The 20,000-nt window shown below is 35.0% G+C and overlaps 1 protein-coding gene across 10 annotated transcripts in view; it reads right to left on the reverse strand.

Moving 5' to 3' along the window:
- DMD (dystrophin) overlaps positions 1-20,000 on the reverse strand; it is a 990,047-nt gene that overhangs the window by 741,273 nt on the left and 228,774 nt on the right. For 8 of the 10 annotated variants that reach the window (XM_066176982.1, XM_066176984.1, XM_066176988.1 and 5 more), the window contains 2 exons: positions 1,286-1,464; positions 217-339 (listed from right to left, as the gene is read on the reverse strand). In XM_066176982.1, the coding sequence (XP_066033079.1) occupies positions 217-339; positions 1,286-1,464 (302 nt within the window). The remainder of the gene's footprint in view (positions 1-216; positions 340-1,285; positions 1,465-20,000) is intronic. The other 2 variants (XM_066176989.1, XM_066176987.1) reach the window with 1 other exon arrangement.

Below are 20,000 nucleotides of genomic sequence, written 5' to 3' on the forward strand. Positions count from 1 at the left end.
AACAGCAGTGCTTGAATGTTAATCATCCCCTACAATCAGCACAACAGCTATTGCCAGCCATGCAGAAATGCACAGGAAAATGTAACCACTTGACAGAAAAAAAGTCCTGGACAAAGCATGTCATTAAGATGATGTAGAAGCAAAATGCACAAGCTCTTTGACTCCAAGCACAAGCTTAACAGAACAATTCTCTCAAAAAATTACACTCTGACAGACCTGTGGAGGGACCTGCCTCCTTTTTTGGTCAGGGGATGTGACATAGACAGCTTGTGCATACGCGTAACTTTTGAACCGTGGTTTAGGAGAAGGCGAAGGTCCCTGGGGTACACTGACTGTGATCTACGAATAAATTAGAATGTACACGTGGGTAGGAGCACGGACTGTAGAAGGAAATATTGATTTTAAGAACAACTGAAGAAAAGGAAGCAGGAAGGTCATTTTTTCAAGGACCGTGTTGGCATTCAGCAGGCAAAATGCGATGGCATTAAGGAAACCTCTCATTTAATCTGACACCCGTACCAAAAGCAACAAACTGTCAGGACTCAACACCAGCAGAATACCAATGTAAAGTGAAGCTTCTTTATAATTTACAAGCAGAGGCTCAAAAAGCAAGTGATCTTTTGTCACATCTTGAATAAACACAGCCAATACTTATCTGCCCAGTACTCTAAAAGAGAGTGAGCATCCCATACCCAACATACAGATTAAATTCAGACAAGGAAACTAGGTACAAAAAGGCACTAAACACTTCAGCAGAGACCGTCTGATGGTTTCAGTATAAAAGAAAACTGATATTGCAATCATAAATTAATTCCAAATAATACATGAGTTTTTTGAGATGAGAACTGTAAACTGAGATTATTTTAAAATGCAAGTAATTGTAAATAAAATGCTAAAAAATTAAAAAATGTATCATGACTATGGAGAAATATCAACACTTATTCTCTAAAAAGGTAAGTATGTTTCTGTCTGCTTTTAAACATAAGCCTCCCCAAATTTGTTTTTCCTTGAGGCATCCTGCCACCATCAAAATACACAATGATATACAACTGAAGTGCAAAGCACTTACTGAATAGTAATTTTTAAAACTGTTGGGTGTGAGATTAAAACCAATATGAAAGTACATGCAGACAAGTACTTTTGACCTGCCTTGGGTGAAGAGGCTTTGTCCATTATACCCATGGGGCTTTTGCCTTTCACTGGCCATTTGAAATCAAACTCATGGGGTAAGCAGGGAAACAACCATTTTAGAGCAGCAAGATGAAAGCAGAAAAGTGAAACTCACTTCTTGTGAAAAATGCTGTTCATGTACTTCTATGTGCTCTTCTCTAGTGACCCTTGAGTGCCGTGGCAACATCTCCACCTCCCTGATGGCTTCCATGGTGACCTTCTGGGGCAGGACTTGAAAGAGTGAAGTCACATACATCAAGATGGACTTTTTATCTGGACAGGCAGTTGCAACATCTGGAAGGCAAATTAATACGTCATTTTAGTTTCCACATTCGACATGAGAAATAGCCAATTAGTTTCATGGAAAATTGATAGACTAATGAACAATCTATCGTTCACATAAATACTCTAGAGACTAATTAGAACCTAATCAGTTCCAAAATTGCAGAAGAAACTTGCATATCAATGAGAAGAAGCCAAAGTTTATACAGGTAATGTTATCTCATTCAATGTGAACTTTCCACGTATATTTCTTTTGTCAAAATGCAATTTGACAATACCATCCCCATTAAGCAGGATTAGACATAGAAAAAAGTGTATTTTCTAGTGCTTTATAAATACTGCAAATTTTTAAAAAGTAAGGACAACCTCATTTCCCTTTTACATTCTCCCCACATCATTTAGCCACTGAAAGCAACAATGACGTAGGGGAAAAACAATTACCAGTTTTTTCTTGTGAATGGGTTCATAAAAACCAACAATTGAAGTCAAACTACAATAAAGCTACATAGCCTTTATATTCTACTTAGTCTTGCATTCTTCATGAAATCTTGGAACATCAAAGGAACAAGATATTCACAGGCATTAAAAAGCATAATAAAAAAACTAAAAAAACAAAAACAAAAACAAAAACCATCAAAGAATAAAAAAGCCCTGTAAAATCTCTATGGTCTTCAGCAGTCAGTAAGAGAAACTTTGCGTGAACACAAAGATGATTTCAGCTTTTGCACACAGTCATGTTATACATCAGCAGGAACAGCATTTTCCCTGACTCAACAATTCAAGTCAATAAAGATTTGTAAAAATGTAAGATATATGGCAGCTCTTTGATATAGTTACTTTGTTATTTTCCATTGACGCTTACTTCCTACACTCAGTCTAGTGAATCAAGATGTAAAAGGACAGATGTACAAGAAATTTATCATTAATTCCATAAATGTTTTACCATGAGCGCTGGCAGAAAGCCAAGAACTATGAGTTTTTACTGTCTTAGATCAATTCTGTCTTAGCTAAGATTTGAGGTCACAGAAAAAATAAAATAAATCAATGAGTCTGAAACATGGCATCTCATTCTCTCTGCCTAGAATGTGGAATGGACATCAGGGAAGGCACTTTGCATTAAAAGCTTTACATACATTGGGAAATTAAGAAAAGACGTTCTTTCAATAATTTTGGTTTGGCTTTCTGACTCATCTCCATATCTTTGCTTGATACTTTAAGAGAGACAGCTGAAGGTTTAGTTTTACTTAGCATTGGCTGGAAAAATGGCATATTCCCTCTAACATTCCCACTTCTATAATGTAAGTACTTTACTATAAGCACCTTCTTGTCTTCTCTTGAATATTTTAACACCATTTTTTAATACTTAGTGTGCACCAGTAATTGACGTTTACATGAATATCCATGCCTTCCTACAGGGAAGAGTATACATTTGATAATCAGTACCAGCTGTGATTTTTCTATTGTTTGTTCATTATTTTCCTTTTCAAAATGTCCTGTTAATCAAATGGGTAAATACCTTATCATTTATCTACAAAAATATCTCACACCAGAAATAAAATGAGTACCTAACAAATAATATACATGCCAAAAGATGTTTACCCATTCTACCTGACAAATAAAAAGGCACATATGAAGCTGTCAAACTTTATTGGCAAATAAGAAAGGATTTAATTATTTAATCACAACAAATAGCTAAAAAACCATAATTGCAAAGCCTGGAATATCAATCTCTCTCTCAAAAGTCTTTTTTTGGGGCTCCTAAATTATCAGAGCAGGAAGGAATTCTGCTATACTTTGTCTTCATATTTTCTCCTTTTGAACCCCATCCTGATGTAATATCTTTCCCACCTGCTGAGTCTGATGGCTATTTGAAATCCTAGTAGCTAGACAGTAAATAAACTGAAATTCAAGCATTTTCTTGTAAAGAAATTCAGTATTTTATTGTAAATATGTCAACTCCCATTTGTATGGCAAAAAGATCTGTCAAACCAATATACACCTCTTAAAAACTAATCTCAAACTCTTGGAAAATACAGAAGATTTTTATTAAAACTAAGTCAAGATATGTAGACCATGCCATTTTTCCAATACTAATTTTGAGAAAATTATCCAGGATTTTTTTTTTTTCCCCAGACCAATTCATCTTCTCAAATTCAACTCAGAGGCAATTCTTTAAGAAAATTTTCATCAGTTTTCGCATAAAAGACTATCCAGAGTAGGACAGAAAAAAAAATAAAAAGCATGAAAAAATATTAGTCTACAAGTCAAAAGAGAGTCTAAAATGGGAAGCATTATAAGGTTAGCCAAAATTATATTAACACAGAAGTGTTTTTTAAAAATTTCATTGTCCCATGTTCCTGCCCTTCCCTTCAGCTTATTGTATCCCTTCCCTGACACAATCAGGTTATAGTCCTCATCACAAGGTTAGACACTTGTTGCTAAAGATGTTCTTTATCCACTCTGACAGTCCTGATAAGCAGGTATTGCTCCTCAAACAGGCCACACAGTGAAAAAAGCCAAAATCCCCAGCTGTAACACCTGATCCACAGTCCAATGTTGATCTGAAAATTTGCCCAGTCCTCTTTGAGCTCTTCCTCTTTATCAGCAGGAGACAAGAGAGCACCCTGTAGGCACCATGCCCTTCATCCTGACCAGAACCCTGCAGTCACTCTTTAGAGTGACTTTAGATACCCCCTTTAGATTTGATTAGTTCTCAGATGAATGAACAAGGAGTAGCCAGAAAGTCAAGACACTGTTGGAAGACTCTCTGCAGCCTCTTGAAGCACCCTTTATCATAAAAGAAACAAAATTACCTTCCAAGACCCTAACTATATGTGCTCCCCCTGAAAATATATTCAGCCCTGACTATTCAGAGAGATTCATCTGCCCAGGGAAGGTCTCCAGTCAAACTCAAAAAATACAGACAAACAAAACAAAACACTTTCTTTGATATATGGGCCAAAATGCCTGAGTCTAAGGAGACACCACAAGAGCTCAATTTTGACCATGATTTTTAACATAAAGAAAGATTCTCTTCATCTAGAAAAGCAGTTACTTGGTAAAAAGTACCAAAAGAGCAGAAAGAATCTGAGTTCACCCCAGAACATTAAAATCATTAAATACAACCCAAATCCACTGCTGTTTAAGTGCAGTTGCCTTTAAAGTGTTATTACAGGTTTAATTTGGGAAGCAATTTGCCTGATAAGAGTTTGCTGCAGCTTGATTTTAATTAGCAAATATTATTTGCTTTCTGATGAACAAAACTACAAGTTTGACTGTTTTTTAAAGATGACAACAATAAACCTGAAGTGTTCTCAAACTAATTGCTTTCCAAATATATCAAACTCTTCAAAAAGTGATCCAGTAACCGAGTTATATAAGCCTTGTAGTTCACAAGTGGTTTCATTTTTGCACCCATATGTTTGGTCAATGATCAAACCACTGCTAACATTAAGGGATGAGAGAAAATGAGGACGATATAAAACACATAAATAAGTACCACACCAATAAATACAGGTCTAGCAACACAAACAAAATCCAGTGTTTTCCTACAGTGTTACATTACGTATACAAAGCCACACACAGAGCACAAGTTATAAGTGTTTATGAAAAATTTTCTAAAAATTTTCAAATACACAGCTACTAATACAACTGTACCTTTTTAATAATAAAAGTTTCTTTCTTTCTCCAAGCTCTGACCAACAAAAAGTTCTGAAACTATCTGTGTCAAATAGTTTCACTATTTGTGTTTACTCTTTGTATCAAACTAGTAGGAAAATAGCTTTGAAAGAGGAGAGCTTAAATATCTGCTGCACTGCCAGAAAGATTATATTTCTGCACATAAATTGCTGATCTGGTTTCTTCAGATTGAGAGACAAATCCTGAAACATACTTTACTTTACATAGTTCTAGGAAGCAAGATAAGACTTGAGCCCTAAAAATACAAGAAATCATTTGTCCTCAACAGAAGCAGCTAGGATTTTCACAGAATCACAAAGTAAAAAAACATAGAAAAATAATTTCCAAAGTCACCTAACACTGTTTACTTCTATTACAATAGTAATAGAAAATCCAAATATTTTAATATTACCTGCTGCTCACCCAAATAAGATTTTAAAAACAGTGCTAAATAAAAAAACATTGCCTTCCCTTCCACAAAAAAAATTGAGATTATCAAAGCTGATTTGAATTTTCAGAGATTTGGTGGGTTTTTTTTTTCCCCAATAAATAAAGGCTGCTGTTATTTTTTCTATCAAGATTTGGGGTTTTTTAAAGGTTTTTTAATGATATGAATACAACTTTAATATGTATTATGGGTTCTACCATTATTTCCAAATGCATCTGTTTAAACAGCAGAAGCTCTAAGATTCCTGAGTTAAGACAGAAATCTAGCAGAAACATAAATGATTGCTTTCAGCAATATAAACTCATTACAGGAGATATTTCCACATTCATATGGCCACTCCTATTGTCACCAGCCTCAGCCACAGGGTCTAAGATGAGGGCATAGAAAAGCATTTATAAAAGTGCAGCCGAAAACTTAGGCGTAACTTCTATTTATTTTACCTTTTAGCCTCAAGGACAAGGGTGAACTTTTCAAAGCATGTTGAAAAAATTGTGGTAATCTGCCTGACAAGGCTCACCAAAACACTTAGAAAGAGCTTTCATAAAACCCAAGGTATATATTTTGATCTCATTTTAATTTGGCTGAACCTAAATTTGCAATTAAAAATGCATGAGACTGTACTAGTAAAAATGAAATGGCTTACTCTTAAAAAGCAAAGAAAACCGAGCAAGATTTCATTCCCAAATGGTGCAATAGAAACCTAGGAATAAAAAGTATCTTGAAAATATTGCCCCTATAACTGAGGGGGGGGGGGGGGGGGGAACAAAAAAAAAAAACCAAAACAAAACAAAAACCAACCAAACAAAGAAACAAAAACCCCAAACAAACAAACAAAAAACCCCACACAAAAACAAACTACAACAAAAAAAAAAAAAAAACAACAAAAAAAAAAAACAACCTAAACACTGTGAAAACATGAGCCTATAAATAGTTCCTTCTTCTTCAAACACCAAGAAACAAGCAAGATTATCAAGCAAAGATTATAAGGTGCATTGCTTAAATATATACATACTTCTCCCTCAGTCTCCACTTAGCCTCAAAATTACATCTTCCTACAATCCATGTTTATAGTAACAGTATAATAATAGCAGCAACAATAGTAGCAATGGTTTACTCTACTGACACTCACTGCTGCCACTAAGACCTTGCAGCAATAAACTCTACAGTCTCTGAAAGGTCAGCCAGGAGCTGCAGTGTCTACTCACAATTATTGACATTCTTTGCTTCTTTTTTGAACTTGTAATTATTTTCTGCCCTGTTTTTTTATTCCACCAGTAGATTGAATGGTAGATTCAAAATGAAAGCAATCTTTGCAAGTAATCTCAAGGAATAGCCCTGGATTTACAGATAGACAAAAATCAATGTATGAAATACTGCAGAACTGTTAATATTGGAATGTGGAAATTAAAACTGATGATTTTAAAACTTTATTTTAAAAACAAAGTTAAAGCGAAGGTCAAAATTTTTCAAAGGCTATTCAATGGCCTACAGGAACAGGCATAGTGATCACAGTCAATTATTTTGCTGAATAAAATCCACATTTCACAAAATTAACTGCTAGTGAAAGGCACAAATTACATATAGACAATTTAGTGTGAGCAGAAGCCTGGAAGACAGTCCACGTACACTCAGTGGCACTGTTTTTTCTTCTTTTCTGTAGATATGAATAGCCATAAACCTAAACCACTATGAAAATCCCAGATGAAAATGTTTTTAGTTTTTAAGCAGAGATTTCCTTAAAAAAGTAACTGTTTTAAACCTGATGGTTAAGACCTACAGAGTACATTCAAAATACTGACCTTTGTAGGTTGTATTAAATAAGGTCACCACAGCAGCATGAAGAAAATACCCTCAGAAGATTAACATATTTGTGTTTGCCTTTTAAAATTACAGAGACAGGTCAGGATTTGTGGAATTAAAGTGCTGCCGAATTCAGCGTATCAGGTATTAAAATATTTGGTGGCAAAGCATACCTCTAATCTGTCTGAATGTCTGTTCTGATTTGCTGCATGAGTATGAAGGAGCCTTGGACTAATATGACAGCACTACCCTGCTTAAGTGAACTTGATGCTATCTCTGGTTTTCAAATCTGCAAAATCAGACTTAATACCTCTTCTGAACAGTAAAGGTGTTGCTTATTCTTTTTCAAGTTCCTTACAATATTAAACATTGATTTAGTAACACCACAACCTTTCCACCTTAAGCTATATCTAAAGTGTCTTAGCAGCAAACACAGAGATAAAAAGAAGTAAAGTCAAAATAGCAAAGGAATAAAAGACTGATTTTAAAAATTTGGGGTATGATACATTTTTATCATATCATATTTTATACTAATATTTTTGTCATTGGGTAGGAGTGAGCATGGTTCTCATCAATTTGCTGAAATAACAAATATTTGTAAGCAGTTAATATACTCACAAAACTGATATACAATACTGAAATTTACAGTTTAATTTTTCAAAATCTGGAAATGCAGTCAGGGGTGGGGTGGGAAAGGCCAGAGAAAAGAAAACTAAAATATACCCTGTCACCTAATTCCTGCTGAAGAGTCCTGAAAATGAAGACAGAACAATGGAGTTACGGTGTCTGAATAAGGAATGATGTTCAAAAATGGTAACATTAGCAGTCACCAAAACTGTAATTTTTTCTAAGAATATTTGAAATATTTTTAAACAGGTTAATAATTGAGAGAGAAAATGGGACAATATTTCAAAATATTGAACATTTCCCACTTAGCTTTTATAAATATTTAGTCTAGAGAAACTGCACAGGTAACTATTAAAAAAATGAAAATCAGAGACTAAAATCCAGTAACTTAAAGATTTTATAATTTTGTATGGAGATAAATTCATTACTTTCATTTCATTGTAAAATCTTTCATAAAGGTAAAACGATATAAGGTAAATGGAATAGGGCAACTGTAATCTAAACAGTCAATTCTGAATAGACAATAGAAAGAGTCGTGTGCATATTGGATGGGTGATTCCATACTTTGTAAGAGAAGGTAATAGTTCTTCAAGTGCTATCAGAAAAACACCTTGGGAAACACAGCATTCTTTTGAAATAGTACTGGGAAGAACAGGGGTTCTGTTCTGCTGCTAGAGTGTCTGTACCTTCCTTTCATTCCCATCTGAAATGTGCTATTTCTGACATCAAGGCAAGCTAAAATCACCTGAAGCTAATTCAGTGGCAAACCAACAACACAGAATGCTGAATGATCCTACAGGCAGCTTGTACTTTTCCCTCCTAGAACTTTATGGAAAACTGGTTTTATATGAAAAAAAATATATATCTTTTTTTGAGAGAAGCAAAATGGGAAAAAGAATGAAACCTAAAGAAGAAAGTGTCCAAGATGGACTAATCTGGCTGTAAATCGAAGCTAAGCTGTTCTTGGCTTTGTTATTTTAAAAATGTACCAGAAGTTTTAAGGAACAAAGCTAAAGTTCTATCCTGTAAAGTTCCTAAGGTCAAGGACAGGTGTAAAATTAATTCTAGCTATCTTAAAAAAAATACAAAATTTAGTGTGTAAAATAGTATCTTCAACAATAACTCCTGTTGTCTACTAATTTAGGCCAGAGTCCTGTTTGCAGCTACAACACAATACTTTTTATATTCAACAGACCATACTTCCACAGGGCATGCAGGTTTGACTAATTTCAGCTACAAAAAATCAGAGAGGTTTTCAATTTCATTATGAAAGACTGGGAAAATTCATAGCTATTAAGGTTCAGTTACATATAGGATATTTAACAACAACAACAACAAAAAAGCCTCACTGACAGAAACGTATGTGTACAAATTGATTTGATGTGCCAGTTTTAAATTCAAAGAAGAGGTTTCTTTATGAGTCATACGGCTACAGGTCTTGAATTTTCTCACTGCACATGTGATGTGGCTACATCTACACCTAGACCAGTTACCTGGATAATATAGGCTTCTATTTGTATGACACAAACAGTATAAAAATGACAAATGAGGTCTTTAAAAGTGTTAACTATAGCAGATGCAAAAAGGCTATTTCCACTTTAAAAGCATATCTGAAAAAAATACATATACATCTTGAAAAAGTTGAAACTCTAATTTTAATAATTTATATATACCATGATCATGCCCGCATTGAAATGCTAAAGAAACAGGTTAGAAGAAACCTTATAAATGTTGTAGGGGACAGATTTTTAATATTTGAGGGATTATTTCACAAGGAATGCAGCAAATAGATTAATGTGCTGATCTTTTTCCTTAGGCTGATCATGAGGAAAAGCAGTCTAAAATGTGTCATGCCAATACTTTTTAAAAATGCAAGCTTTGACTGAAGGGTTACGATGCACTTTCCATTTTTCACAAAGTTATTTAAAATCTACCTGTAATGTAATTTAGTTAAAAAAACCCTTAAATCTGATTATCTGAGGAAGAGAACTGCTCAGGCTTGACAGTCAGAACTTCTTAAGCCCATACTCTGAGGCTGGAAACATCTGCTCATGTTCTGCATAGATGTAAGCTTCCATTTACATTTCAATGATTTTATACATGGCTAGTGTTGGAGAAGCAGAGAAGGGCAAAGAACCACATCTGTCACTCCAGGAGGAGTAACACCACAATTTAATTGGGCTACTACCAACACTGGTACCAACAGGGTGTCAGGTTGTATTCTGACTGTCAGTGTGGGTTTTTTTTGTTTGGTTGGTTGGTTTTTTTGTACGACTACATTTTTATTTTCATTTTCCTAGTAAAGAAGAGTTATTCCTATTCCCATATCTTTGCATGAGAGCCCCTCAATTTCAAAATTATAATAATTCCAAGGAAGGAGGTTTACATGTTCAAGGGAGGCTCCTGCCCTCCTTACTAGACATCTGTCTTTCCAAATCGAGACAACATGCAGCAAAAAGAAGGTGTCTTGCCTTTTCTAGTCAATGCAAGGCTCAGCCCGAGTAAACAGAAGTGTGTGTGACACTGATGGGTGTGGAACAGCATGTCAGAGCCCAAAGAGAAGTTAAAATTCTACAGCTTGGGAGAATCAGACTGGATTTGAGGACATCATACCTATAGTGTTTACTTCTAAAGTCCCCTACAAGATGGAATAGCAGTAAATATGCAACATCAGCAGCCAGGTGTGACTGGGGCACCAAATGGTATATTATGTGCATACCAAACAATATTAAAAGACATATAGCGAATTTCAAATGTGAAACACAATACATTAAACTTATTTAATATATGAAAGGAAAACCGTAAGTTTTAAAACATTATAACAATTACAATCCAATGGTCAGCATAATAGCAGCACTCTAATGCTTTACTGTGTGCTCTGCAAAAGGAAATCCTTCTTAGTACTGTATCAAAAGGGCAAATTGTGAAAGAAGGGCCTACATGGGATACCTGAAATCAGTACTACAGTAACACCTTGTTTATTAGACATGTTTCTGACTTTACCTTTATAAAAGGTACTTTATGTTACCTTTATAAAAAGGTTCTCTCACGTTTTTCTAAGTTCAGAATTATTAATTGTCTTCATGGTCTTCACTCACAGAAACAAATGGATAGCAAAATTTCAGTACTCAGTTAATTCCAGAAATGCTTTTTAATGCTGTATAGGAGCAATTTAACAGCACAACATATTCATGGATGGCTTTATTAAATAACTCAAACAAATTTATATTTTTAATGCTTTAAATACACTAATCTCTAGTCCACTGCAATACATGTAGGACCTAAATAAGCATTGTAGTAATTTGTGAATGAGTGCTATAGCAGAGAGTTGAGTCTGCCTGGAATCAAGGATGAAAGGTTAAGAAACGGTAATTTAATCTTTTCAAGAATTTTGAGAACTGATATAAATTTGGGGACATTTTGAATGTAATAAATTTGGGGACATTTTGAATGTAATGACCCTTCAGATTACATGGGAATCCTGGTCTAAACAAAGCACAGCTCATTTTAATGCTGTGGTAGTTTCCTGCTTTTCTATGAACTCCACTCCCTTGTCCCTTTTTTTTTTTTTTCTAATTTATTTATTCAATTATGGGGAAATATATCCATGCAATAACCTGGCCAAAATAACAATAAAAATAATGTGTCATGTGTGACTATTCTTAGAAACTCTGATAAAGCATTAGACTAAAGATGCAAAAGAGCTTTTGCATATAAAGCATATATCCACATATTCAACAACTAAAAGTACATCAACAGTGCATGTGAAAGAAAGCTGGAGATTAATCAGTGCAGTCAATATAACATAAATAGGAGTTAGGAATACATTAGAACAACAACCGGTTTTATTACATATTTATCATGCATTATGCTAATGATAAAAATGCAAACAGCCTTGAAAATGTGTTTAGATAGGTCTATGAAGCAACACAAAAAATAACCAGGCCAAATCTAAATATTATTTGATGAGTATTTTAAGAAGCAGAAGGATTTGAAAATACAGAGCAGGGGCTAAGCATTAAAAAAAAAAAAAAAAAAAAAAAAAAAGAACATGAAAAAGTTTAAGAAAATATATACTCCTGGAAAAAGATGGTAGAACTGCTAAATCCACCATTAGTATATTATTCCTTGATATTTAACTTACAAGTATAATTATATTTTCTTGAATTATCTCCTTTTAAAATTAAATAAATTACATAATCTTCAGATTCACCAACTGAATCTATATTAGTCCATTACTTAGAATTATTAATTGTTAAAGAGGTTTTTCAAAACAAAAATATACTTTTAAGGTCAAACCAATTTAAAAACGAACTTTTATTAGCATTTTAGAAAAAAAAAAAAGGAAAAAGGAAAAAAAAATCATTAAATGTACTTGAAAAGTTCCTCATGTTTGGTTTTAGAATTAACTTTTCCAGGCTGAGTAATGAAACAAACAAGCAATGCTACAGGTACAGGGCACAAACAGAACTATGATGAGAATAAGAAGCATTCATGACTACAGTTATGGGAGCAGAGTCTAGGACTGTTAAGGACAGCAGTGGAGGCCAACACTTTCTTCAAGCCTTTCCTTAACTGCCCAGTGCTAGAGAGACTGACTTTAGGCCAGACATAAAGAGTGGATTTAATGGTTATTAGATAAGAAAATGTACATAATCTAAAAATTATGCAGAAGAGGTCACCTTTGGAAACCTAAATACATGAAATAAATGTCCAAACCCACTGGGAAATTTTCCTTTTACACTTAAACAGAGTACAGTCTTGTAGTAAAACTCCAAATTATTACACAAAGGTTACCAGTGTCTCCTCTCACTGACTTGTTTCCCTAGATTAATATAAAAAGCCAACAAAAACCAAAACCACAGAACTGAAAAATCTTTCAAAACTAAAGGAAAACCTTAGAAGCTCTCCAAAATTTAAACTAGCAATATATAATACTTTTAAAATTACAAATAATCTAGTAAATATTCCAAAATAAGCATAAAATGGACCTCATTCTGCTTAGCTATTTTTTTGCTTTGGGTCTTTATCTGACAGGGGTTTTGACTCCTGAAAATCTTTGGGCCTGGTTGTGCAACCATTTTCACCAAGCAGGCTGTGCAAAAGCTGGCCCAGCAACCTAATAATTTAGCCAATCTTACCAAAAAGATGGTGATTACATCAAAAATGAGTCTGCAGGGTTCAGATAGGACAAGTGAATGACACCAGTCACAGATAAGTGGCGTGTTTCACCAACTTGCAGCATTAACAGTTTAGTAATATATATTTTGGGCCTGCACAAAACACTTTTCATGAAACATGAAAAATTCTAATAGCTTAGAAATAGCATATTTCCAAACCCAGAGCAGCAGATTTGATGCAGACTGAGGCATTTGGTTTGCCAAGGACAGAAACAGCAGTAATGGGAACCAAGTGCCTTCCCCACACTATTCTCCCACTGAGCTCCAGCTGAGTAGAGACCTCAGCATGAGCAGAAAGCATGCCTAGCATCTTCTCAGCTCTGGAGCACACAGAGAAGGAGTGAACTATATTTTACACCTCTGAATAATAGTACGAAATCTTTATGCCACCTAACCAGCAAAGCTATACAGCAGATGTACTTACAACAGCAAAACAACATTCCTCTACAAGCCTGAGTCAAGGGACACCAGCAGACAAACACCATAGTTAAACCTCCCCAAACTCTCTGTAATTAGACTCTTCCTTTCAATCAGACTTCTCATGTAAGTGAAATTAAACTTAAAGCACTATCACAAAATACATATAGTGAACAGTTCCAAGCGTCCAGAACTTAAGCCTCACCCACCACGTGATTAGTGTCAATTTAAAGGCATGCAGCTCCTAGCATGCATAGGTCCCTACTCCTTGTGTAATTTGTTACAACTTTCACCTAAACTTTGGGGCTACAAGGATACCATTTAACAATGCAACTTGCAAAAAAGGTACTAAGCATACAAGTAACAGAAAAATGAAATATGCTACACCAGGATAAATAGAGGAAGACAAAACAAGCAGAATTGAGGCAAAACACTTATATATTTTCTATCATGTCTCTGTGCTCCTGGCATGGAATAAATAGCAAAAATTGATAGTGCATTATTACTGAAACATGTTCAAAGACCTTACACGTCAGGCTTTTTTTGTCATGTTTGTGTTCTATCATTTAATTTTAAAATAAACCCAAATGTTACAGCTTTCTAAAAGATTCTGCTAGAGAAAATATGGAAGAGGCAGGTAAATATCTCTGTGTAATCTCTGGTTTACACATCTATTTTTTATTGCCTTGCCTTTATAAAACATTAATATACCACTGGCAGTGCTATTTCCTCCTAAAAATGTCCCAGCCACAGCAAGTTAGCCAACAGAGAGTTACTGATTTAAGACAGAGTTTGATTTTTTGAAGTATTAATTGTTTCTGGTTTTAGTCTTGCACTAGTCATTGCAACAGATATTACTGAGAAGAGAGTCAGGAATAGATTATTAGAAAGTTATTAGTTTAATGAGAATTAGAAATCCATAAAAGCTTGTAAATTTTATGTTTCCTGTAAGTGGCCAGAGTAGTCAAGCAATAAAGCATTCATAATGTAGATCCTAAGTCTTTTAGAAAACAGCAGATAACTCTGGGATATACAGTGAGGTGTCTCACCCCTAGGTCATTTCTTTTCAAAAAACCCCAAGCAGTTAGAATAGAAAATCACAATCATCTGAACATCTTGTATCTATTGGGTAGCCAATATGCAATATGTCAGTAGTATCAATTCAATTCCTAGCGGGTAAATAAAAAAATTTAGCTCCAGAGTTCCAGTCCATCACTCACAGAGGGAATTTCAGCAGAGGAACATGCATATAAAGAAACTTCCAATTCACACCAGTGTCAAAACCTCCCCAAGTTACATACGGAAATTATGTTGCCTACACAATCAATCCAAAGACGAACTGGCAATCCTGGCTTTCAGAACAGTTCACAAAGTTAAATTTATTAACACAACCAATGACAATGTTCTACTTCAGTTTTTTGAAAATACAGTGATGTTACATTGACTGACCTAATTCCCAGGGTTTTCTCCAGCCCCTGTATTGCATAGGACACAACTTCTCATCCCCACCTTCTGGGTCTGTGTTTCCTTCAGCACCCCAGGCACTCAGGCAGTGCCAGTCACTGGACTCTCAGTGAGATAACAGCTTTGCAATTGTGTATGGACCTCCAAGTCCACCTTTCCCATCTCATGTGCATTTGTGTACTGGTGTATATATAAGGAAGATGAGATAAATCATCACAGAAGTGTTTTTTAAAAATTTCATTGTCCCATGTTCCTGCCCTTCCCTTCAGCTTATTGTATCCCTTCCCTGACACAATCAGGTTATAGCCCTCATCACAAGGTTAGACACGTGTTGCTAAAGATGTTCTTTATCCTCTCTGACAGTCCTGATAAGCAGGTATTGCTCCTCAAACAGGTCCACACAGTGAAAAAAGCCAAAATCCCTAGCTGTAACACCTGATCCACAGTCCAATGTTGATCTGAAAATTTGCCTAGTCCTCTTTGAGCTCTTCCTCTTTATCAGCAGGAGACAAGAGAGCACCCTGTAGGCACCATGCCCTTCATCCTGACCAGAACCCTGCAGTCACTCTTTAGAGTGACTTTAGATACCCTCTTTAGATTTGATTAGTTCTCAAATGAATGAACAAAGAGTAGCCAGAAAGTCAAGACACTGTTGGGAGACTCTGTGCAGCCTCTTGGATCCAAGTGGCTGGCAAGCAACAAACATCTCAAGACATGGTCAGGTGTGCAGAGGAATGCCCCTATCTCCTTTGAGATACACTCTCCAGGAAATATCACCCTCTGTTTCTTCACCATGGCTGAGGTGTATCTGCCTCTGCTGCCTCCTGTGACAGAGAGTTATCTTCTTCACCTAGGCTCTTCTTCCACAGGCTCTTCTTCAGGGCATAACTTTTCCAGAGAGCATCTGGGAGCTGGTGTGGGTTAGCTTGTGCCAACCTCTGCTGCAGGCTTGTGCTTCTGTTAGTTCCAAAAGAGCAGCCAGAGGTTGATTGCTATCAGCTTCCCCTAAACAGCTTATCTAGAACTGTTGATCAGGGAGCATCAGGCACCAGCTCAACTGCTTAGAAGGGATTTATATAACCACAGGGCAAGAGCACAATAAACAGAGGCAGCCAAAAGAATCACAGCAGTACCCAAACGGCTTCAGAAGATTTTAAGAGTAATTAAAAAAAAATAAAAATTAGGGAATGGTAATTTCCCTCTTACATGAGCAACCAGAGTTTATACTGACGAACACCATGAAGCATTTTTTGAACAGATAATGTGTACCTGAGAGTACACTGATAATGTTCCTTACAAACATTAAAATTCATTCATACTTTGGATGGCATCTGGTTTAATTCTGAATTATGTTTTGAGAAAATGAAGCATTACATAAAAATCACAGTAGCTTTCAAGAAACAGTTTAATACATAGGTTTTTAACAGAAAAAAATAGCCACCCAGTTTTCTAATAAGGTTTCAGAGGTACCCATACCTATACACATGATAGGTAAACCTTAAAACCCAAACAATAGGTCCAGTGAAAGATGGGTTCAACAGTAAGTTAGTGAATAAAGTTTTTTTATCCACAGTATACACAGAGACAGACCATATTAATATAACATTTCAGTTTGGCCACACAGTCTGTGAATCTATTAAATAACTGCTGTGACATAAAACACAAAAATTTCAGCATATTGCAAACATGCATGAAGTCTATGAAAATACCAAAACATTTATATTATTATTCTGCGCACTATACAGTGATATAGTGGCTAACAGCACTGGTTATATTCTAACAAGTATTTGCTAAAATATATTTAAGAGGAAAAATAAAGACTGATAAAGCACACTGATGTGGACAGTTTGTCCCTATGATCCAAGGAATTAAGAGTAAACAAGTCATGCATAGACTTCAAAGTAGATATTAGTAAGCACTTCTTGCAACAGGAAAAGTCAAGGGAATATTCTCTTAGTCTACAGCTTTCAATCTGAGTAAGAAACATTCTGTACATCTTTTTTGTGGGAAGTGAACTGGCAGGCTGAAAATTTTTAAACTTACTATACAGTTTCACAACAGTTTTCTCTTTAAGCCTTTGCTTAAGGAAGGAAGCCAGGACAGTTTTTGCTGTTCCTACCTTTCAGCTGTTGCACTGTCCTACCTCTTTGCTTTGAGAATGCACTAGCACATTTATCTCAGTTCATAAAGAGGAGATTCTAAGTTAAGCCATAATAAAACCAATGCAAAATAAAACCCAAATCAAAACCAGAATAAATATTTATCAACCAGTTAAGCTCTCTGAACCATTTCACTGTGGAATAATTGAGAGGAGGAAGGAAAGAGATTGTTTCAGAGCTGACTGGCGTAAATGCTATGAAACCTTCCCTAAGGCTGCACCACTGCTGCCCAGCTCCTGAGTGAAATAAGGATAATATCAAATCAGATTACAACTAGAGAATTATACTCATTATTCCCTTTGTCTAATGCCAATTTACCAAATTAAAACCAGCTAACATTAAGCTACTGATCAAAGCAAACAAATTTCTTTTCAATAAAGTGTATTTTCTCTAAAATTAGCATTTCATAAAAGTTACTGGTATGCAAATAAAGTTTTATTTGTTCATCTTGTCTCAAAACATAGCATAGAAATGCTGTAACACACTGAAATTACCAGATAGGAACATAATCTCATTTTCTGGTTATCCAACAAAGATTTTATATCTTCCTTCAGTGCACCATCATTTTTTTTCCCCAATTTCATTGTGCATTATTTCTATTGCAATTCTGTGTGACTATGAATGCAATTCTTTCTGTTGCACATTCAATTATTTAAACATAGTGAAGTGTTAAATTACTGTAAACACTTTTGATGGCAGATGCTGATACTTTAAAATGGCACCTGATAGACCTGTTTCATAATTATTTATAATGAGCAAGAACATGGAAGAACTGTTCTAAAGGGATTTCAGCACTGCGGTTTTCCTATGGTCTATGAAAAGTGATTATGTTCAATAAATCACCATACTAAGTTCTTGTTTCTTCAGATCCAGCTTGTGATAAGGGGTATATACCCCTATGGATTTATCCACTAAAGCTAATTTGCTGAGTTAAACAGAAAACAAAAACAGCATTTCTCTGAGCTTACACTCTCCTACAGATTTATAAAGAATTCTATAAGAATACTACTGATCGTTGAAGTAATGCTCTCGTTTAATTTTATAATGGAGAAAATTAAAGCAAGGTAAAGAATAAGTAAGGTAAACCAGAATGATAAAGAGCCTTGTGAAAAAGAGGAAACTGCAGTACACTAACTACTCTGCTAGAGGAAGTAGCTTAATTTTCCATTTTGTTGTAACCAACAAGCAAGTCTCTGGATAAAAAAAATAAAGCCAATATAGTCCTAAAGAGGTTAGTGGCAGCTTTTTCAGAGAGAAGTTGTATCTTGCATTTATAAACAGCCCTAAGACAAAAAAAAACCCTGACTTTCAAAGCCACTATGAAACACATGGACCAGGTTCCACACAGACTAAAAGCCTTTGTTCGCAAAAAAGCAAACTCCTACTTGAGTATTTCTACTGCTGTAGTTCAATATGTAAAATGTCTATTTATATTCAGCAAACTGGAGGCTCTTGGCATAAGAGCCTCGCTGCAATTTCTTCCTTTATTAGACCCTGCCCAAAAAGCCATTATAGAGGTCTGTGTTATGGCCCTCTAGGCACACACTGCTCCATGACCCTAAAGAAATTAATCTCTCTTTTAGTTTTATATTCTAATTTTAGTCCAAGGAGCCAAGTCTCACATCATGAAGCTGTGCAAAATGCTAATAAAAAATTAATAATTCAATTCTTTCTTCCATTTTGAATGCAGACTTTCATTAGTTGCAATAATCACCAAAAAAAGCAAGTACATAACTGCGAAGTACCACGCCATTTTATACATTACAAGGGCACAAATCAAAATACAATAAATCCTAAAATGCTTTGGTTTCTTTTAAATAACACAATTTAGGACATAAGTAGAGAAATCTAAAAATACATAAAACAAGGTTTGACAGCCACCGTAAAAACCTTGAAATTTTAACAAATAGCAGAAAAGTGCTAATTGTTTTCTTTACTTAAGTCATAACTAAGCCAGACTATCATTTTTGCTTTACTATTTCTAAAGGGCTTTGAAAGGAAACTGTAGAAGAACCTCCTTTAAGTATGTCTTATATGTAAGTCTTAAACACTCAACATATTATTCAAAGTAAGCTTCATACAGTTAATGGTTGGCATTTTCCCAAAATATTAACATACATTAGTATAATGAATTTTACTTACACAACGGGTTAAAGTTGGTTTTATTTTTTTTAATTAACTTAGTTTACTTTGTCCAGGGTGTTTTCTGGCATGAGACAAAACAGATCGAGTACAGTCCCTTAGCATTAGGATTGAGCAGCACAGAATCTGATTATTCTGTTATTACAGTTAAACAAAAAAGCCAAAGCAAGGAAATATCATCAAAATTCATATTTACAACTACATGTTGATTTGAAACTGAACAATTAAAAACAATTTCCACATCAAGCTGTAGGTCAGAATAATGTGTTATACAATATTTCAGCCAAGTGTCTGGTTATTTCAGTAACAGAAATGTGAATTCTGGCACTCATCAGCCTATGATACGTTTCTAACAGACTAATACTTGTCAGGGGAGTGATAGCTGATTATACAGTAAAACTGTACTGGAGAAAGGTGATGAACACACTGTGAAGGAAAGATTTAAAAATAACATGAGTCACTATAGCTCACGGCAGAGTAATTCTGCACTTCCTTGTTTTAATTTATCACATCAAACTATCCAATACCAATTTCATCCAACATTTCCCAGTGGAATACCTGCAATACAAAAGTGCGGCTCAAGCAAATGTAGATGAGCTTTGATATATCTAGTAGCAAATTAACTATGGTAAC

This window comes from Chamaea fasciata, unplaced genomic scaffold, assembly GCF_029207755.1.
Source record: "Chamaea fasciata isolate MVZ Bird 193981 ecotype frontalis unplaced genomic scaffold, bChaFas1.0.hap1 SCAF_2, whole genome shotgun sequence".
Lineage (NCBI taxonomy): Eukaryota > Metazoa > Chordata > Aves > Passeriformes > Sylviidae > Chamaea > Chamaea fasciata.